Below are 21,810 nucleotides of genomic sequence, written 5' to 3' on the forward strand. Positions count from 1 at the left end.
TACTGATACAACCTGATTGGGTGAACGCGTTACGCAACAACATCCGGGACTAGCATTAGCCACTCTAGCATGGTGCTGGAAAACAGCTTCATAAAGAAAGTATGCATATTTTCAGTTTTTTCCGCCTTCTCGCCATTAAATCGATTTAAGGTTTGAAAACAGACTCCTTTGCAGCCTGAATTAAGAATATTTTATGTACGAACCAGTCCACAGGGGATACGAATGTATAGCCGGCTGCACACATTCCCTTTGGATGGTAAGATGAAACGACTCGATATCGCCATCTGCCTGCCTTTGGGCTACAGTGAAATGTGATAACGCCATGTACCTGAAAGGTCCTAAAATTGAATTAAATAGAACTCACTTTGATATCAACCATCCTATCAAACCATCAAGAAGAACACTATCCATCTTCAAAATAGTATCAGCCAAGAAGAAAGTAAAATTGTCAACATATCAGTGGTAATATGCATGGCATAGTCTCCTGATGAGACATTTAATGAACAAAGCACAGACTCAGTCAGTGGCTTATTATTGCAGTGAGCTCTCTTTTGACACAGCTGAACATGTAGACAGTTTAGTGACTGTCAGTGCAAGGCATGTAATTCTCTTCCACTATAATATCTCCAACCTATTCAGGTAATCTCACACACAATTAAATCATACGATGCTGAAAGTGACAAGCTGCATTTCTCAGAAAAACAAAGAACAATGTGGTTCAACATTTTTACTCAAAACTAAACACATTAGATAAAATGGTGCAACAGAAAAAAGTAAACGTTTACAAGACAAACACATAAAATAGACATAAAAAGCATATTAGTATAAAACACCTTTTGCACATATTCTTTTGAATAAATTGTTGGGTTCATAACAATGTCTAGTTATCTTTCTCTTCAAGTCTTATAGGCTCTTGGACTTGTCTTGGTTGTGGATGTACTTATGGTAGACTACTCCAAGTGTGGTGGAGAAGTTCCCCATGAACAAGACAAGGTAGGAGCAGCCACACATGAAGACCTGTGGGTGGGGAGGGAGGACAGGTTAGGAATACTGTTGCAAATGTTCACTTTAAATTTGACAGTCAACAAAATAAACAACAAAAAACTAAAGGAGCTTGCCACATATTAATATAAGTTTCATTCATTTCTCTATGAAATGAAAAGAGCATCTGTGAAATGCACTGACTTGCCACTCTTTACACTCTGGGAGCTGGGCCATCCTGAACAGTGTTAGGCCATTGTAAAGCTGCCAGAACTACAAACACACAGAACATAGTGGTGTCACTCTGCAGAAACAACAATATCCAGAAATAACTTTGGTACTTTCAATAACCCCCCCGCTGCTGATACTCACATGACCAAAGAACAGGAAGGGCAGAAGGAAGGTCAGGCCTCGCCACATCCACGACTGGAAACCCTCTGAGGTGGTGGAATGTTTGTTTACGTCACTAAATACACTACATGACCAGAGTATGTGGACACCTGCTCGTCGAACATCTCATTCCCAAATCATGGGCATTAATATGGAGGTGGTCCCCCCTTTGCTGCTATAACAGCCTCCACTCTTCTTGGAAGGCTTTCCACTAGATGTTGAAACATTGCTTCCAATCATACACAAGAGGATTAGTGAGGTAGGGCACTGATGATGGGCGATTAGGCCTGGCTCGCAGTCAGCATTCCAATTCATTCCAAAGGTGTTAGATGGGGTTGAGGTCAGGGCTCTGTGCAGGCCAGTCAAGTTCTTCCACACTGATCTCGACAAACCATTTCTGTATAGACCTCGCTTTGTCCACGGGGGCATTGTCATGCTGATACAGGAAAGGGCCTTCACCAAACTGTTGCCACAAAGTTGGAAGCCCAAAATCATCTAGATCGTCATTGTATGCTGTAGTCTTAAGATTTCCCCTCACTGGAACTAATAGCCCCAAACTATTATTCCTCCTCCACCAAACTTTACAGTTGGCACTATGCATTGGGGCAGGTAGAGTTCTCCTGGCATCCGCCAAACCCAGATTCGTCCGTCGGGCTGCCAGAGAACGCGTTTCCACTGCTCCAGTATCCAATGGCGGTGAGCTTTACACCACTCTAGCTGACGCTTGGCATTGTGCATGGTGATCTTAGGCTTGTGTGCGGCTGCTTGGCCATGGAAACCCATTTCAAGAAGCTCCAGGCGAACAGTTCTTGTGCTGACGTTGCTTCCAGAGGCAATTTGGAAGTAGCGTTGTAACCGAGAACAGACGGTTTTTACACACTACGCGTTTCAGCACTCGGCGGTCCCGTTCTGTGAGCTTGTGTGGCCTACCACTTCACGGCTGACCTGTTGTTGCTCCTAGACGTTTCCACATCACAATAACAGCACTTACAGTTGACCGGACCAGCTCTACCAGGGCAGAAATTTGACGAACTGACTTGTTGGAAAGGTGGTATTCTACGACGGTGCCACGTTGAAAGTCACTGAGCTCTTCATTAAGGCCATTCTACTGCCAACGTTAGTCTATGGAGATTGCATGGCTGTGTGCTCGATTTTATACACCTGTCAGCAACGGGTGTCAAACTAATTTGAAGGGGTGTCCACATACTTTTGTATATATAGTGTATATGGAATGCTCATATAATAACCATGTACTATACAATACCAGTAAACATGTACGATACAGCTGCAAACTACACTATGTGTTGATGATGATATCAGGTCAATGAGGAGTGATGGAGGAGGATGCGTTTTTGTAATTTTGGTCATGTTACTCTTAAAACACGTGATCAGTGAGTAGTCATGATGACACACAACAATATGTGACTTCTCACTCACCAACTGTCAAGTCCATGTTGTGACTCTCTCCCAGGGCTCGAAGTCTGTACAGACAGCCACTCTGGTAATAGTACTGGAGAAACTGGACAAAACCTATTTTGCACAGACAACACAACAACAGAAGTATACTGTATTAATACTGACACTGTTCTATTTCGTCCCAGGTTTCAGGTCAATCCCATTTCAAAGGTGAATTAATTGAAATGCCTATTCAAAAGTTGAATAGTGCCATTTGTTTTCAATAATGATAGGTTCATATTAAAAACAACTGTATGTGATTTACTCCATAGTCATTCTATCTCACACTTAAAGATATTACAGTTGTGTCTTACTTTGGTACAAGCAGTAGGTGAGAAACTGATTCCTGAACATCTGGTAGAGTATGCCTTCTGGCCTGTAGGACGGATAGGGCAGTTAGATAAGTACTATGGTGCAAATTACATTCTAGCCAATCAGAGGTTAAAAAAAATGCATTTGGGTTGAAGGTCAACAAGCTACCTAATCTGTTCTTCTTGTCTTGTGCACTCATAAATATGGTAATAAAAATGGTAACATGGTAACTTACTAAAACTCCAGGCCTCTGGGGCTGCAGTGTTCAGTGTCTCCCTCGTGCTTAATTTGATCACACGCCCAGCCATAGTTAGAGTGATATCATATTGCAGATGTAGAACATTGGGGAGCACTTACCAAGTCAGCATCACTCCAGACAGGAAGCAGAACACATAGTGATGAAACACCCACCAACCCTTGATCCTGAAGGAACAAACAAACAAGTCACACCAAGATCTACAGTGGGACAAAAAAGTATTTAGTCAGCCACCAATTGTGCAAGTTCTCCCACTTAAAAAGATGAGAGAGGCCTGTAATTTTCATCATAGGTACACTTCAACTATGACAGACAAAATTAGAAAAAAAAATCCAGAAAATCACATTGTAGGATTTTTAATGAATTTATTTGCAAATTATGGTGGAAAATAAGTATTTGGTCACCTACAAACAAGCAAGATTTCTGGCTCTCACAGACCTGTAACTTCTTCTTTAAGAGGCTCCTCTGTCCTCCACTCGTTACCTGTATTAATGGCACCTGTTTGAACTTGTTATCAGTATAAAAGACACCTGTCCACAACCTCAAACAGTCACACTCCAAACTCCACTATGGCCAAGACCAAAGAGCTGTCAAAGGACACCAGAAACAAAATTGTAGACCTGCACCAGGCTGGGAAGACTGAATCTGCAATAGGTAAGCAGCTTGGTTTGAAGAAATCAACTGTGGGAGCAATTATTAGGAAATGGAAGACATACAAGACCACTGATAATCTCCCTCGATCTGGGGCTCCACGCAAGATCTCACCCCGTGGGGTCAAAATGATCACAAGAACGGTGAGCAAAAATCTCAGAACCACACGGGGACCTAGTGAATGACCTGCAGAGAGCTGGGACCAAAGTAACAAAGCCTACCATCAGTAACACACTACGCTGCCAGAGACTCAAATCCTGCAGTGCCAGACGTGTCCCCCTGCTTAAGCCAGTACATGTCCAGGCCCGTCTGAAGTTTGCTAGAGAYCATTTGGATGATCCAGAAGAAGATTGGGAGAATGTCATATGGTCAGATGAAACCAAAATATAACTTTTTGGTAAAAACTCAACTCGTCGTGTTTGGAGGACAAAGAATGCTGAGTTGCATCCAAAGAACACCATACCTACTGTGAAGCATGGGGGTGGAAACATCATGCTTTGGGGCTGTTTTCTGCAAAGGTACCAGGACGACTGATCCGTGTAAAGGAACGAATGAATGGGGCCATGTATCGTGAGATTTTGAGTGAAAACCTCCTTCCATCAGCAAGGGCATTGAAGATGCCAGCATGACAATGATCCCAAACACACCGCCCGGGCAACGAAGGAGTGGCTTCGTAAGTAGCATTTCAAGGTCCTGGAGTGGCCTAGCCAGTCTCCAGATCTCAACCCCATAGAAAATCTTTGGAGGGAGTTGATAGTCCGTGTTGCCCAGCAACAGCCCCAAAACATCACTGCTCTAGAGGAGATCTGCATGGAGGAATGGGCCAAAATACCAGCAACAGTGTGTGAAAACCMTGTGAAGACTTACAGAAAACGTTTGACCTCTGTCATTGCCAACAAAGGGTATATAACAAAGTATTGAGATAAACTTTTGTTATTGACCAAATACTTATTTTCCACCATAATTTGCAAATAAATTCATTAAAAATCCTACAATGTGATTTTCTGGATTTCTTTTCTCATTTTGTCTGTCATAGTTGAAGTGTACCTATGATGAAAATTACAGGCCTCTCTCATCTTTTTAAGTGGGAGAACTTGCACAATTGGTGGCTGACTAAATACTTTTTTGCCCCACTGTATGTACAGGCCACAGCGAATAAATAGCTAGAATGGACAGTACATATGAGATATAAATCTAAGTGTATTATACATGCAGGATTGTACATCAAAGTACAGTAGTTAGTATCAATTCAGGACTGCCGTGTGTGATGTAAAAAAGCTCACAGCATAAAAATCCTAATAAAATTGAATTGTGAAGATTTTTACATCCCACACTGTGCAGGTATACGGAAGACGACAAAGAAAAATAGTATCGTATAGAAGTCAATCTATAGTGCAGACAAAGTATCCTTGTGTTTCTCACAAGAGATGTCATATGCTGAGGGGACAAAGCAGCATCAACATGCCTCCATGTAATGAGGCTGACACAGACAAGGTGCTGTTTCATTGGACCACTGTTGTAGCGCAAACACACCGTGGTGCAGTGTCTTCAGCTGAATGCAAACACACACCAGCAGTATGAAGTGCTGACTACTGACCTGGAGCCATTGCTAATGAGGATACTCTCCCGAATGGTCAGTGTGCAGTAGTACCACACCAGCAGGAAGTTGAAGAGAGCGTCTAAGGCTCTGTCAAACAAAGACGGACACAACCACAAACACTAGTTCACCGTTATGTTCACAGAGTTCAGAGTCAAAGACAAACAGGAGCAAACGTAATTTTTTTGTATTAGTGCATAATAACAATAGATTACAGCTAATAATACATACAATAGTGGAATGTTTTTAATGAGTTGCTAATTTTAGCGTAGCCTAGTGGTTAGAGCGTTGGACTAGTAACTGAAAGGTTGCAAGATCGAATCCCCGAGCTGACAAGGTACAAATCTGTCGTTCTGCCCCTGAACAAGGCAGTTAACCCACTGTTCCTAGGCCGTCATTGAAAATAATAATTTGTTCTTAACTGACTTGCCTAGTTAAATAAAGGTAAAATAAAATAAAAAATCTAAATAAATATGGATTGTCAATAAAATGGTATATGAGAGGTTACTCACCTGTAACTAAATACAAAGCGACATGTGAATGAGAAGACGAGGAGTAGGACGGTGAGGACCAATTTGAATTTCTCATATTCATCTTTGTAGGCAAATCTTGTGGCGAGAGAACAGAGAAAAAGCATCTGTTATGTTCACCAAGAGGCAAACAGTTTGAGTTCAGTTTGAGTATGAGTTCTCATTGTCATGTTATGACTTCATTATTACATTGCAATAGATTTGTTAAATTACTTTAAAGCTCTTACTTGGAGTGTTTGTTGAGCAATGTTACATTCACGTTCCCAAGAACGAGACTGAGGTATAACCTGTACAGCAAAGGGGAGAGAATTTTATCAAGAAAATAATTGTCTACAAATCTTCTCTAATAGAGAGCCAAACTCACTTTGTCTAGTTGAGAGCCAACCCGTATCAAGCGAAACTGTTTTACACTGACAGTTTGGACTACACACTATGTGCTTAAGGTGTGTTGTAGTAGATAGCCTAACACCGAGACGGTAGCCGCTCGCTATGCAAAAGACGCCTATATTTGTTTTACCCATTCTTCTTTGGCAGGAAAGACTCCATTTCAAAGAAAACATTTGGTCTGTCCTTGATAGATTCCTGGATCCCATCTATTGTATTCATTTCCTCTGGACTCAGTGTTTCTTTGCATCTAAAGAGGAAAAGGACAACATGATTTAGTAATAAGTCCAAAGCGGACCAATAGAATAACGAGAATTATGACTATTACACTGTGATTACTAGATAACATTGAAAAATGTGAGGTTCCATGTGTCCTATTACATCAACTGTGCTTGATACTCACTCTTCCAGCGACACCGTGAGCTCTTTATATTTCTTCCTCTGTCGTGCTATGGCATTGGAACAGCTGTCTTGTAGCTTGGAGACCTCCTCAAGCTTCTGTTTATACAGACGGTGAGTCTCCTAGAGGAAAATAGAGATGGTAAGAACAATTTTGCATCTCTATGGTGCATATGCAGCACACTGTATCATCTCAGTCACTCAGCAATGTGGTTGCACTAGATATGATGGGATATTTCACTGACACTTATTGTCATTGCACGTAACATTAGTATGACCATACAGCTGTATTAAAGCTTGCTTGTGCTGAGCCTATTCATTTTGTTTAGGCTAAGTTTTACAATCTACCTTGACATTTGTACGGACCTAATCGGATGTGGCCTAGGTCTCACACTTTGGAAATTATGGAAATCAATTTCAAAATGTTGGTCTAGTTGTACTGCTTGCTTGTGAGGCTTCCAATGCAGCCATTTTTATCTCAATACCAACAACTTTCGGGGTAACAATTAAGTACCTTACTGTGATTGTTTTTAATTAAAATGGTCAAAAAGAAAACAAAAATAGCTTCTTAGCAAAGAGCAATTTCTCGAGCAAGAATTTTGCTTGGACTGTCTGGGAGTCATCTGAGTATAGAGGAGAAAAGAGAAAACTAGCTTTTATTGACAGAGAGGTTTGGAACTCTTGGTCTATAACTAATTTACCGCCTGGTGATGTCACCTGGCAGGCCAAAACTCCATCCCACCACAACAGGCTAACATTTTAGGCGGTCTTTTCAAACAGCTCTTACACTAAAAGAGCATTGTTGTAATTTCACAGTATTATTCCAACCTCATAGTGGAAATATATAAAACAGAGGAAAATCACATTGACACCACTGGGCCTTTAAAAAATAAGAAAAGTGATAGCTACTGATCTGTGGGTCCTCCAATGTTATAACTTCTCAAGAGTTCATGTCAATTTACAGTGATAAGTTGTATTAGAAAATTAAATTAGTTCCAAATATATTTGATAGCAATAGCTTTTGTAGGTAGAAATCAGTTACTCTGGAAGCAGCCTAATATCACCAGGTTGTATACAGAACGTGTTTGATATCATAGTGGAATTTAATATGATATATTTAAGCAATTAGGCCCAAGGAAGTGTGGTATATGGCCAATATACCACAGCTAAGGATTGATCTTATCCACGACACAACGCGGAGTGCCTGGACACAGCCCTTAGCCGTGGTATATTGGCCATATACCACAAACCCCCGAGGTGCCTTACTGCTATTATAAACTGGTTACCAACGTAATTAGAGCAGTAAAAATAAATGTTTTGTCATACTCGTGGTATACGGTCTGATATACCAAAGCTGTCCACCAATCAGCATTCAGGCCTCGAACCACACAGAGTATAAAGTATGATATATTACATGTATTCAATTTAGTATTGTACTGTGGTATGATTGTTGAATGTATTTTGGGAAATTAATAATTATATGTCAATGTACATTTAAAAAGAAAAAACTGTTTACGACATTGTTATGCCTGTCCAACTACTGCTGTAATCCTGTGATAAGAACCTGTGTGCCAGTTTTTGTTTAATAAAATAAAATACATATCCTAAAAAATTAAATCAGATGATCAAAAGAGCTTTCAAACAGATTTCTGCTGCAGTAGCTTTCAACAAGTTTTTGGTCTGGAGTGGTCCATAAAATTATCCTACTGAAGAACCTTCATTCTTGCATTATTTCTTGGGTGTGCTAGCTAGCCAGCTAGGTTGACGGTTTGCCAGAGCAATGGCAAACTGAATGTGGACAGCTTGTTTATGAATACCCAATGCCATTAATAATTCCCATGACATTTCGTTAGATTACTATTTCAAGGAACTCGCTAACATTAGTCAGTTCAAGATTGTAAAATGTGCAATCACAGCTAGCTAGCCTACAAGTACATGTTTCTGGATTGGCGAGCATTTGCTGCCAACGTTACCTACCTAGCTAGCTGTCGTAAACACACATTGTGCGGGTTAGCTCGTTTATGGGCGACTGGCTGTAGCGAATTGGCGAACCGCTAACTTGAAGTCAGCAAGTTTGTAGGAAATATACTTTTCTAAAAACATACCCCTTACCTGGACCCGTTGAAAGTCCTTTTCCAGACCCTCCCACTCCTGTAAGCAATCAGCCAAACTAGTTTGGTTGAATAACATTGTATTCCTATGTGGGCAAAGGCAAGAACACAAGAAATGTCAGCTGTGCAACAGTTGTAAGACCTATCACTTCGAGGACACCTCATCCAACTCTGTTTATCCAATGAGGTGTCCCGATTCATTTCTTGAAGTTTTCACCGCCCACGCGTGAGCCAATGAACGCTTTCGAACAATAGAACAGCTGCTTGGGTGACTGTTATTACCGTATTTTTTTGCGCAAGATCATGGTGTCCTCAGTGGCGGAAAAAGTTCCCAATTGTCAAATTTAAGTAAAAGTAAGACACATTAATATAAAAGGACTCAAGTAAAAGTGAAATTCACCCAGTAAAATACTACTTGAGTAAAAGTCAAAGTATTTGGTTTTAAATATACGAAAGTAAATGTAATTGCTAAAACATACTTAAGTATCTAAAGTAAAAGTATAAATAATTTCAAATTCCTTATATTAAGCAAACCACCCGACACGATTGTCTCGTTTTTTTAATGAATGGATTGCCAGGGGCACACTCCAACACTCCAACATAATTTTCAAAAAATGTGTGTTTAGTGAGTCGCCAGATCAGAGGCAGTAGGGATGACCAGGAATGTTCTCTTGATAAGTGCGTGAATTGGACAATTTTCCTGTCCTGCTAAGCATTCAAAATGTAAGGAGTACTTTTGGGTGTCAGGGAAATTGTATGGAGTAAAAAGTACATTATTTACTTTAGGAATGTAGTAAAGTAAAAGTTGTCAAAAATATAAATAGTAACGTAAAGTACAGATATCCCCAAAAACGACTTTAGTAGTACTTTAAAGTATTTTTACTTAAGTACTTTACACCACTGGGTGTGCCACTGGACCTTATCATTACATTGATTACATAATCCTGACAAGTTGTCATTCAGCATTCCTATGAAATTCTCAGGACCTATGATTCCAGAATATCAGCAGGACAAATGTATCAATGTGTATAAGTTGTTTTAGCTGCACCGATGCCTGGGCCTTCAGAAATAATAATATTGCATTACATATGGAAAGTGAATATCTTACAATGAACTGACGATCAGCAAGCCTATGGCCTGACAAGCAATGCTTGCAAGCTGGTTCTCACATAATTATGTGTCTGTGTGTGTGTACTATGACCATACTTTAAATATTTGTGAGAAATTGGTGCTCATTGCATACAAATGTCATCAACCACCTAAGGTCAATATAAATGAGGAAGGGAACTTCATGACAAAAATATCCATGTACTTTTTAAAATGTTCATTGGGTAAATAGTGTTCCAGTGAATTACAGGGCTCTGGTGCCATTAAGGTCTGGACTAATTCAAATGATCTACTGTCCATCTTAATAGCAGGGCACTGCAATATCAGTCATTTGTCTACCCAGTGTGTGCAACTCCCAGTCGGACAGCTGTTGTACAAACTCTTGGTTTGGCCTCATGTTGGTTTTACATTGCAGGACATGCTTCCAGGCCTCCTGCAATGAGAAAATTGCCATCAATATCATAATGGTGTGGCAAGAAAAACAGAAAAATGTGTCACTTACTAAATGCAGCAGCTTACGAGTTAGTCTAGGTAATATGTACATGTAGGTTGGGGTTAGGGTTAGATAATAAACAGAGAGTAGCAGCATGTGTGAAAGAATGTGAATGTGTGTGTGTCATCAATATGCATGTGTGTGTGTGTGTGTGTGTGTGTGTGTGTGTGTGTCCGTGTGTGTGTGTTCTGTGTGTTGGAGTGTCAGTGTAGTATGTGTGAGTGTGTGGTTAAAGTCCTGTGAGTGTACATCAAGCCTGTGCAAGAGAGTCAGTGCAAAAAATAAGAATAAAATAAGGGGGTCGATGCAAATAGTCCTGGTAGCCATTTGATTAACTGTTCAGAAGTCTTATGGCTTGGAGGTAGAAGCTGTTAAGGAACCTTTTGGTCCCAGACTTGGCGCTCTGGTACCGATTGCCGTGTGGTAGCAGAGAGAGCAGTTTATGACTTGGGTGGCTGGAGTCTTTGACCATTTTTATGGCCTTCCTATACTATAAACACGCATTATTATCATTACTAAGCCAATCAACATTTCTTCAGATTCCCAAAACAGAAACTGGAACAGCCTGAACTTCACTATTTCTATTACACATTCCAAAGAAGACAGGAAAATATATAACTTGCCCCTAATGTATATTTCAAGTGATGCAAAAGAAAAGCCATGGCTGCAGCACTACAGCGGCTTATTCTGTGACTTGAAAAAATCTCAACTGCAGATCCAGTGTTGAGACGAGAGCCTAAATGGGGAACATTTGCAACACGATAAGGTCTAATGTTTCATGAGCTGAAATAAAAGATCTTAGAAATTTTCCAAACACACAAAAAGCTTATTTCTCTCAAATGTTGTGCACAAATTTGTTTACATCACTGCTAGTGAGCATTTCTCCTTTGCCAAGATAATCCATCCACCTGACAGGTGTGGCATATTAAGAAGCTGATTAAACAGCATGACCATTACACAAGTGCACCTTGTGCTGGGGACAATAAAAGGCCACTCTAAAATGTGCCACAGATGTCTCAAGTTGAGGGAGCATGCAATTGGCATGCTGACTGCAGGAATGTCCACCAGAGCTGTTGCCAGATAGTTTAATGTTAATTTATCTACCATAAACCGCCTCCAACGTTGTTTTAGAGAATTTGGCAGTACGTTCAACCAGCCTCATACCGCAGACCATGTGTAACCACGCCAGCCCTGGAGCTCCACATCCGGCTTCTTCACCTGCAGGATCATCTGGGACCAGCCACCGGGACAGCTGATGAAACGGAGGAGTATTTCTTTATGTAATAAAGCCTTTAAGAAAAACTAATTCTAATTGGCTGGGCCTGGCTCTCCAGTGGGTGGGCCTGGCTCCCAAGTGGGTGGCCCTATGCCCACCCAGGCCCACTCATGGCTGCGCCCCTGCCCAGTCATGTGAAATCCATAGATCAGGTCTAATGAATTTATTTCAATTGACTGATTTCCTTATATGAACTGTAACTCAGTAAAATCTTTGAAATTGTTGCATGTTGCGTTTATATTTTTGTTCAGTATAAAAAGTGGAAGAAAATGCATGCAGCCTACCAATGAAAACACGTATCCTCTCAAAACTGGAGTACAGATCAGCCTCCATTGAATCTGCCACATTAATGTGAAGGATGGTGTGGTTTCCTTTTTTCAACCTAATTTCAAAAGAAAAACATTTTATTAAAACAACTATTTAGGACATGCTCCTTTGACATGTAAATACGAGTCCTCACACACGTGACTAGTGTCTACAGAGACAATAACAAGAGCGGCGCCCCCCCCCTCATTCATTCATTCATCCATTCATCATGTCATAAAGCACAATATTCCTCATACTCTCTCCCACAGGCATAATGAATTTGCCTTTAGATGACATCAACAATTTTTTATTTTATTAAATTGAACCTTTATTTAACTAGGCAAGTAAGAACAAATTCTTATTTACAATGATGGGTTAACTGCCTTGATCAGGGGCAGATTGACAGATTTTTACCTTGTCAGCTCAAGGATTCGATCCAGGGACCTTTCGGTTACTGGCCCAACGCTCTAACCACTAGGCTACCTGCCGCTCCCATTGAACATTGCAACTTATATTTCTAAATGGCAAAATAATTGCTAACATCATGCTTCAAATACTAGCTGACTTATTTCAGGAACACAAATATTTGTTTTCTCAGTATATCAACATCTTTCTGTAGATAACGTTAGCTAGTCGAGTTTTCAAACAAACATCAGATATGGTAGAGCACCCTAGATAGCTAGCTACCACAAAAAAGATTTGACCCTAGCCTAATGTCTGTCTCTGCCATTGACTGTGACGTTAGCCAAGTATGTTGTTAGCAGAGACCTATCTCATTCACTGAAAATGCTAGTAAAAAAATGCAGGCAGTTAACGTTACAGATTAGGGCAGAAACTTACCTGGTTAGGGTGAAAATGACAAAACGACTTTACCCACTCAAGTTAGCTTAGCACTTAGCTAGTTAGCTACAACATTTCGAATACATCTCTGAACTAACCACACAAAATGTAGAGGAAATTACACAGGTTTGTTTAGGTTTTATTGCTAGGTAACACAATAACGGGCATTGCGTTTGGCTGGATAGTAATCATTTGTGATTGGTCATTCTATCTACTTCCGTATTCAGTAGCCTATCCACGTAAGTCTTCATCCAGCTGTGTGTAATACGTTTCTTGATTTGTTGAAGCGACTAGTAGTACATTTTGAAAATCCTTGTTGAGCAAAGCAAAGATTGTACAAATATTTGTTTTTATCCTCTAGCTAGTTTGAATACATTTATTTTTATGGCTGGATCATGGGTATGTAACGTCAGTTATAAGTTTCACTAACTTGCATGAATAGGTTAAAAAACAGAAAGCTAGCGCCACGAATACAGATGTGTGTTAACGTCTATGGTCGGACGGTGTTAGGTAGCTAGCATGCTGTGTTGCAAAAGCGTTGCTGGCAGGCAAAACGCATCTTGTTCATGCATTCGCTTGGCTATTGAAGCAGTAACGTTATGCGTTGGCAGTTTATATACATTCTTTAAAACAGAGTTTGTAGACCGTAGCTAGCTAGGTATGAAAAAGCAGGAAGTCCAGCCTGTTTGTTGTTACGTTAATTGTCATTTAGCTAGCTACAATGGCAATGGTAATGAAGATATTAAATGATTGGACCTAGGCCAGGGGTGTTAAATTAATTTTGCCCGGGGGCCGCATTAGGTATTTCAACGATAATTGGTTATTTTTCCTCACCCTCAACATTTTCAAAAAAAATGTCCTCTTCCGATGCTCCCTGACTGTCTAGCTTTCATTTTGGTGATTTTGTTATTTGTAGTCTACACAGTTTCGATTTGGTTTTAGTCATTTGAAGGTATATTCAACCCCCCCCCCCCCAGTTATTATTATTATAACCCCCACTCCCTTTAATTATTATTATTTTTAATTATTTATGTTTTACTCAACCCAACCGCGGGCTGGATTGGACCCTCTCGCAGGCCTTATGTTTGACACCACTGACCTATGCTATGGGTTGCCAATAGAAAACATGGCTGGCTAATTTGTCAAATTGGATATTGCCCAATTACCATTGCAGCCAAAACATTAAAATGTGTGTGTGAGAGAGAGTGAGTTTGAAGGTAAGTCTGTGTAAATAACTAACTTGTCTATTAATAACCCATACATATTTTGAAATGTAACTGAATCTGATTCTCTTCACTGTGCCTTTAGGGACCAAGCAAAGCCTTCCTGCAACGCAGGAAGAAGAGGGCCAGCAGCAGACGCTGGGCTGTTATGAGTAAACGGCTTCAAGAAACACCTAAGCCCATCATCACACCTGTAATCACACAGTGAGTCAATCTATGGCTGTCATCACTGCAACATTTTAGTTCATACAGTAGAGTTGTTGTTGACTGACAACCTATATTAGTCTAGACTACTGACAGTTGTCCTTCTATTGTTGCCTACAATGTCAACATGAATCTATGGATGGCTGAATGCACAGGAGGGAGGACAACCCTTTCCTCAACTCTCTTAACACTTATCATTCTGTGTGTATTTTCTTTAGACTTGGAAATTGTGACCTAATCACCCAAACCAGTCCAGTTCCTTTGCTAGGTGTCAGAGGGTTGCTGCTGGCATTTGGCAAGGTATGCCAAATCTGGAGGAACTGCCTGAGCCAGGTAGGTTTCTACAGCATGGCTATGTTTGTAACAGGGCTGTTTTGGTTGAGGGAAATGTTATGTTAGATTTAATTCCCAAGCACTTGCCTATATGATTCACTCTATATGTCAGTGACACTAACCACATTTCCATCCACAGTTTTTATGCGAGTAAAGTCATACTGTGTAAAAAAATCAATCACAACAGCTGTGATGGAAACAGGAAGTTTCGGTAAAATTGTATATATGCCGACAGATAATTTGTTCGTTCGACATGGTGGGATCTTTTGTGTTTGTAATATTAATTATGTGAGAAATTGCGGCAGAAGCGTTTTTTATGCGCATCATATTAGTAAACTTGGAGTCACGTGATGATATGGTATGTGATCCTCCCACTATGACTTGGGGAAACCATGCAGTTTATTAGGCTACAGATGAAATAATTTATGATGAACTTCACAGGGTGGTGAAAGTGCACAGGGATCTTGATTCTCCTTTCCAATAAATATCGAGGATCCTATTCTGGTGACATGATGATCGATGCTTGACTGCCGTTTGACAAATAAAAATATATTCTTACTCTTATCCATAATAATCTCATCATACCCGCACAGCCTAACCGCACTGTATCTGCCAGCTGTTGGCTAGAGCGCACGTGCCAAGACCAGAGTAAGCACATTTGCTATTTAACGCAACTATCTGTAGAGTTGAAAATGCAAAGGAAACACATTGAACTTTCGGTTTTTATTCGGTACATGAAATCTTAAGCGAAAAAGTTAATTTTGTGGGCACTGCGTCATCACTCACTGATTTTTATCCGCACTAAGTCAGTTTGGTGGAGAAACTCCACTGCTGGGAAAATGCGCATATTTTCTTTGTGCATATTTTAGAATATTCGCAAGAAAATCTGTTACCAATGGCGACGGTGCATTAAGATGGAGGAATTCAGATATTACGTCATTGTAACGGAGAGAAATGTACGGCGAACTTAGCAAACAAGGCATTTATGGTGAGTACATGGGGGCTGCCATCTTTATGCACCTTCGCCATTGGATGGAAACCTTGCTAAAGACCCAATTTCTACTTCCATCTATCTATTGCAGTCATTTTCTGGATTCTTGAAAACATTTTTCTTCTGGCGGGGGTATGCCAAACAATTCGAGACCCTCCAGAATCAAATGGCTGAGCTGCAGAGGGAGATGGATGCCTTGCATTCTGCTCTTCAGGTGAGACACCAACAATTACACTCAACTGAATGTACCTTATGGTGTGATCATGATGTGACAAACAGCCACATGCAGTACTACGTCACTAAAGCCTGTCTTATTTCAGCAGGGGGGTAGCACTGCATGCCACTGCCATGGGACTGTGGCTGGTGGTTTAGTCCGTACAATGTTCCCTACTGCTCCCCTTCTTTCGTTGGGCTGTGGGTCCAGTGTAAACCCTCTCCCTGCTCTCACACCACCAGTCCCAGCCCCACCACCACCACCACCACCACCACCACCTCCTCCTCCCCTATCTACCACTTTTCTGCAACCCTACGTCCCTAAAAAAAGAGTGGCCTCCAATGCTCAATACGTAAGAACTTAACTCACCGTTCATTCTTTTTAATTTGGTGGTCATAGATCGATTTCAGTCTCATCTCTCCTATGATCTGACCTCTGTTGGTCACTTAGAGCTCCAAGGAGAAGCAGGACATACTGGTGGCCGTGACCCTCAGGGATTTACAGACTGTTAAACTGAGAAAGGTCATTGTCAGCAGTGTGAAATCAAAGGTAAGCAAGGCATATCCTAAGCCTACTCAAAGTAATGAGTGCTTCCACCTGTCCAAAATGTAAGATCCACAGGACACTCCCACATAGCATGCAGTATTGTGCTTGCTTCTCTTGCATTTCCAGCATAAACGTGTGCAACAAGGCCATTGTATGACAATGGGTCTGTCTCTATTTCAGAGGACTCCAGAGAAGATACGTGCCCCTCTGGTCACTGTGGCAGACCTGCAGAATGTCCGTCTGAAACGATCCCACTGCCAACTGCCCCCTAAGCTCCCCAAATGCCTTAGCGCTGGCAGGTAAACCTATCCCCTATTTCTTCATCTGCTGCCATTGTTTTGTGACCAGGAGATTATCAGTGTTCTCCATCATGGTCTTGGGGATCCACCACATGTTGTGCAGGCTTTTGTTCCAGGCCAATACTGATAATAATTTGAATCATGTTTTTCAGTGTTTCAGTGTTTATCAGGCCTGGAACAAAAGCCTGCACACCTGGATGAGAATTGAAGAACAGTTTTTGAAATATTTTGTTTTCTTTATTTGATTTATGTTGTCTTACTGTGGAGATGATCAAATGCTATTTCCCACTCTAGAACACCTTCTAAAAACCCCATGAGTCTGCGTACACAGCTGAAGAGGGTTCAAATCAATAGGTATTGCGTTTCAACACTCAAGTGCTTTATTCTGGGGTTCTTGTGTTACCTGAAAACAGGAAGTCAAAGGACTATAATCAAGTGAGAGCTCAGTCTGACTTTTTCTCTCTACTCTTTAGGAGTCCTGGTGGTACTCCTCTGTTTGACAAGGAGAATATGGGGGCAGGCACTGGCCTCACCCCCATCACGACTCAGGCTCTGCAACGCAAGTTTCAGGTAGGTCACTCACTCCACTCGGGGCACCACAACTTTACAGAGCCCATGTGCATGAATGTATGGTTATAAAGGTGTGTCCCCCTTTTCACTACTTTTGTTATTTATTCCCTCAGAGTGCGTTACCACGAGGACCGTCTCCAAAGATAAAGAGTTGCAATGGAAGCTTTGATAATCAAAACTGAGACATATGTTGATAAATACACAATGTCGATCCAGACGAGTTGAAATGTAACAGTGAAAAGCAGCTGTTCTGATAAAAAAGTTAGTGTTGTATGTGGATGGTATGCAAGCTATGGATATAACTTTTGGGCAATGCACATTTACTAGCGCATTCTGCTTTCCACTGATGAATGGGTTACTGCTTTCCTTTGCTGGATGGGTTACATAATGCTTTCCATTGCTGAATGGTTTATTAAGTGCTAGGGAAATTGAGGATGAAAAGAGGAAACACTTGAACCACTTTTAAAATTAACATAAATTCTGAAAGCAAGCATTTTCTGTTAAAGCTGCTTTTACAGAACAGTCCTGTTAATTAATTGAATGACAGATGAGGACTTGCCTTGACTGCCCCTCTGTATCAGACATAGGATTGGTCAATCCCGACACTGCCTTAAAGCTTCATGCTTCTTGGAACAGTGACATCAAGGAGGATGTTAATAAGTGTGCCATACTGAGATTTAAAAGGCAGTAGTTGAGATACTCTGTACATGTTGAGGAAACACAATCTATGACGAGTTACTTGAACTGAGTGAGATGCATCACATGTTTTTAATGTGGGTTCAGTTAGTCGTCATTTTATGAGGAAGTAACTGTATCTAATGGACTTTGTTTGGAAATTGCACATTGACTAGGGACCCAATATGTTTGTGAGCTATTGTGTTTTGATCTTTGTTTGTCACTTTTTTCTAAAATCTTATATTGCATGATATTTTTTATTTGCTACTGTAACCAAATAAAATTTGTTACATTATTTTACGTTTTTGTATAAGAATGTATTTTTACCAATATTGTACTTATAAGAATACTGTAATGAAACAGCAGCGCTTATAAACCCAGGGTCGTTACAATACAATTACATTTGTGAATTCCTAGACATGTTTTAAGTATTATTATTTTTTTTTAAATTACACAATTTCGGTATCCATAAAAGACGATACATTTACCTGTTTTGGTTGCGGGAATTTTAAAAAGGGACACAAATGTCCCTTGTTTCTACACGGAACATTTTACTTGTGTTCGCGGAAAGTGGCCTTGTGCGCATATATTTATCTTCCCCACATTGATTTGGCCGGAAGAAATGGCGTTGCCCATGAGTTTGGGAGTGCTCCTAGAATCAGAAGTAATAGAGGATCCATTGTACAGAGATGAAGGTCTCTGTGTACTTGGTATATTCGGTAAGACTGCGATGCAACCCGGATCGCCAAAAGATTTTCTAATCAACACGCTCGCGGACAAGCACATCTATCATCTCTTCGGACTGGATGAGACCGACAATCAGAACAGTGGAGGCTTGATTCAGGCGTATTACAGCCAAGAACACCGCGTATTGTATCTGGTGCTTACTTCAGTTTGTGACAACCGACAGCTTTTGCGGGCGTGTGAGTCTTTGAGTGCGGGCATCGGACACTCCGAGGCGCATGAATCGTGGAAAGGGGCGGATAAACAGCATTGTTTAGCATTGCTCTATCTCTTCTCCTTGTGCCATGTCCTGCTACTGGTCCATCCTACATGCTGTTTTGATGTCACCTATGACAGATTGTTCCGTGCTGTGGATGCACTTCGTCAGAAAACTCTGCCACTACTACGTGCTGCCATTAAGGATTCCAACATATCCAYAGAATGGAAGGTGAATTGCCGCCCCTGTCCCCCACGCCTTCTATTTGTATTCCAGATGAATGGAACCCTGAGAAGCTGTGGTGGAAATGGTTCAGATCCTTCTGGGGGAAATGCTGACAAGCCCAAGAAGCACTCTCCACGAAGACGCCTACAGCATGCATTGGAGGACCAGATATATCGCATTTTCCGGAAAAGTCGGGTCCTTACCAACCAGAGCAGTAATTGCTTGTTCACTGTCCCTGCTAATCAGGCGTTTGTGTATGTGGTGCCAGGGCCAGAGGAGGACCCAGTGGCAGCCGTGCTGGGGCAGCTGCGCTCCAACTGCGCCCTGCGGGAAAATGACACCAACACCTCAGTATCTGGACCCAGGCGCTATCAACAAATGCGTCACTCTGCTAGACAGCCATCCTTCAATGTAGAAAGCAGCAGCCTCTCAGGGGGGCAACTAGTGGACTGTAGTCTGAAGGAGTTCCTTTGGCAGCATGTCGAACTGGTGTTGACCAAGAAAGGCTTTGATGACAGCGTCGGTCGCAATCCACAGCCTTCCCATTTTGAGCTTCCAACATACTCCAAGTGGGCCCAAGTGGCCTACAGGCTGCATCAGGTTATGATAGCCAACACAGATGAGGAAAGTGCTGAGCTATCTGTCAAAGTGCAGAGTCAGCTTAAAGTGTTGGAGGGTTTCCTGGACACGGATGCCAAGTTTTCTGAGAACCGCTGTCAGAAAGCCCTGCCGCTGGCACATAGCACCTACCAGTCCAACCTTCCCCATAACTATACCACCACGGTGCACAAAAACCAACTGACACAAGCACTTCGGGTCTATAGTCAGCATGCACGTGGCGTAGCTTTTCAGCGCTACGCCTTGCAGTTGCATGAGGACTGCTACAAGTTCTGGAGTAATGGGCATCAGCTATGTGAAGAGCGCAGTCTGACGGACCAACACTGTGTGCACAAGTTTCACCTGCTGCCTCGGCCAGGTAAAGCCTCAATCACTACCATACAGAAAATTTGAAATTATAGTATTTAAATCACATTATAGGTATCATAACAGGTATCAACATAGTTGGTAATCGGTGTATCTCAGAATATCAATTTTGAACTATATTGTTATTATGGCTAACAACTGTCTTCTATGCTGCTGTATCTGCAGGTGAGAAGCCAGAGATGGACCACAACCCGCCCATCCTCAACCACAACAGTAGGGGGCGTTCCACTGGCTCGTGTAACTGTGGCCGGAAGCAAGCCCCTCGTGAGGACCCCTTTGCCATCCAAGCTGCCAACTATGACTTCTACCAAGTTAGTAACTATCATTTTTTATGCAGAACTTTGTTCTAAAGTGGTATCCACACCCATGGGATTTTGTGAACATCATAAAGTGGCCATATCCAGAAGAGCCAAAGGCTGGGCCTAAAATAGTGTGAGATCATATAAAACATTTAGTAGTGATTCCTATGTAAAAAATGAAAAGTTGAACAAATTAGTTGGTCTGATGTTTGTAACGTGGAGCATCCAGACGCTGCACTTGATGCATTTATGACATTGTTTCTTCCAGTTATTGATAAGCCTGTACCTATTAAGAAACTGACTGTTAGAATTGATGAGGAATTGGAAAACTGTATGGTTGAGAGAGATGAAGCAAAAGGAGTGGCTAAGTCTAGCTGCACATCTGATTGGCAAACTTACTGTAAATTGTGACTGAACAAAAAGAAGAAACTACAAAACTAAGACAAATAATATAAAGTATGATGGAAAAAAGCATTGGAGTACATTAAATTATGGACAGAAAGACTAATTCAACTCCACATTTTATTGGAACAGAAGGCTCAGTCATCACAAAACCTTTTGATATTGGCAATTATTTTAATGACTATTTAATTGCCAAAGTGGGCAAACTCAGGCGTGAAATGCCAACAACAAACTGTGAGACATCATATTCATGCATAAAATACCTAATATTTAAAGGAAAGCATTGTAATTTAGAATTATGTAAATATAGTGTGGGAGAGGTGGGGAAAGTATTCTTGTCCATCAGTAATGAGAAACCACCTGGTATTGACATCTTAGATGGAAAGCTACTGACAATGTTAGGGGACTATATTGTCCCTCCTGTTTAACTTTAATCTGAGCCCCTGAAAAGTGTTTGTCCTTGGACCTGGATGGAAGGAAAAGTCTGGACATTGGACATACAGTGCATTCGGAAAGTATTCAGACCCCTTCCCGTGTTGTTATGTTACAGCCCTATTCTAAAATTGATAAATGTTTCCCCTCAACAATCTACACACAGGGCCTCCCGGGTGGCGCAGTGGTCTAGAGCACTGCATCGCAGTGCTATGCTGCGCCACCAGAGTCTGGGTTCGCGCCCAGGCTCTGTCGCAGCCGGCCGCGACCGGGAGGTCCGTGGGGCGACGCACAATTGGCTTAGCGTCGTCCGGGTTAGGGAGGGTTTGACCGGTAGGGATATCCTTGTCTCATCGCGCTCCAGCGACTCCTGTGGCGGGCCGGG

At 41.4% G+C, this 21,810-nt stretch overlaps 3 protein-coding genes across 8 annotated transcripts in view; 2 read left to right on the forward strand and 1 right to left on the reverse strand.

Annotated features, from left to right (window-relative positions):
• Positions 1 to 712: 712 nt before the first annotated feature.
• Positions 713 to 13,231, reverse strand: tmem120aa (transmembrane protein 120Aa). 4 transcript variants are annotated; one of them, XM_070434404.1, is made up of 16 exons: positions 13,089 to 13,231; positions 12,227 to 12,324; positions 11,771 to 11,918; positions 10,513 to 10,606; positions 9,068 to 9,152; positions 6,960 to 7,078; positions 6,690 to 6,806; positions 6,400 to 6,459; positions 6,155 to 6,250; positions 5,643 to 5,732; positions 3,496 to 3,561; positions 3,141 to 3,202; positions 2,809 to 2,901; positions 1,354 to 1,418; positions 1,186 to 1,254; positions 713 to 1,017 (listed from the first exon to the last, which is right to left on the reverse strand). In XM_070434404.1, exons 5-16 carry the CDS (start codon positions 9,143 to 9,145, stop codon positions 904 to 906), a joined length of 1,029 nt encoding a protein of 342 aa, XP_070290505.1. In that variant the 5' UTR covers positions 9,146 to 9,152; positions 10,513 to 10,606; positions 11,771 to 11,918; positions 12,227 to 12,324; positions 13,089 to 13,231; the 3' UTR covers positions 713 to 903. The 4 variants fall into 4 exon arrangements, with proteins under 4 accessions (XP_070290505.1, XP_070290506.1, XP_023823634.1 ...); XM_070434405.1 differs by lacking the exon at positions 11,771 to 11,918; XM_023967866.2 differs by lacking the exons at positions 11,771 to 11,918; positions 12,227 to 12,324; positions 13,089 to 13,231 and having other exon boundaries at positions 10,513 to 11,737.
• A 122-nt stretch (positions 13,232 to 13,353) lies between these two features.
• prr11 (proline rich 11) lies at positions 13,354 to 18,443 on the forward strand. 3 transcript variants are annotated; one of them, XM_023967862.1, is made up of 10 exons: positions 13,354 to 13,487; positions 14,397 to 14,515; positions 14,734 to 14,848; positions 15,931 to 16,053; positions 16,160 to 16,405; positions 16,504 to 16,602; positions 16,780 to 16,898; positions 17,193 to 17,252; positions 17,372 to 17,468; positions 17,582 to 18,443. In XM_023967862.1, exons 1-10 carry the CDS (start codon positions 13,473 to 13,475, stop codon positions 17,648 to 17,650), a joined length of 1,062 nt encoding a protein of 353 aa, XP_023823630.1. In that variant the 5' UTR covers positions 13,354 to 13,472; the 3' UTR covers positions 17,651 to 18,443. The 3 variants fall into 3 exon arrangements, with proteins under 3 accessions (XP_023823630.1, XP_023823631.1, XP_023823632.1); XM_023967863.2 differs by having other exon boundaries at positions 16,163 to 16,405; XM_023967864.2 differs by lacking the exon at positions 13,354 to 13,487 and adding an exon at positions 14,148 to 14,305.
• Positions 18,444 to 18,694: 251 nt separating this feature from the next.
• Positions 18,695 to 21,810, forward strand: part of LOC111950665 (nonsense-mediated mRNA decay factor SMG8) — a 6,080-nt gene continuing 2,964 nt past the window's right edge. Inside the window, exons 1-2 of the mRNA XM_023968440.2 lie at positions 18,695 to 20,284; positions 20,458 to 20,603. Coding sequence (XP_023824208.1) covers positions 18,766 to 20,284; positions 20,458 to 20,603 — 1,665 coding nt within the window. The 5' untranslated portion in view covers positions 18,695 to 18,765. The remainder of the gene's footprint in view (positions 20,285 to 20,457; positions 20,604 to 21,810) is intronic.

This window comes from Salvelinus sp. IW2-2015, linkage group LG23, assembly GCF_002910315.2.
Source record: "Salvelinus sp. IW2-2015 linkage group LG23, ASM291031v2, whole genome shotgun sequence".
Taxonomy (NCBI): Eukaryota; Metazoa; Chordata; class Actinopteri; order Salmoniformes; family Salmonidae; genus Salvelinus; species Salvelinus sp. IW2-2015.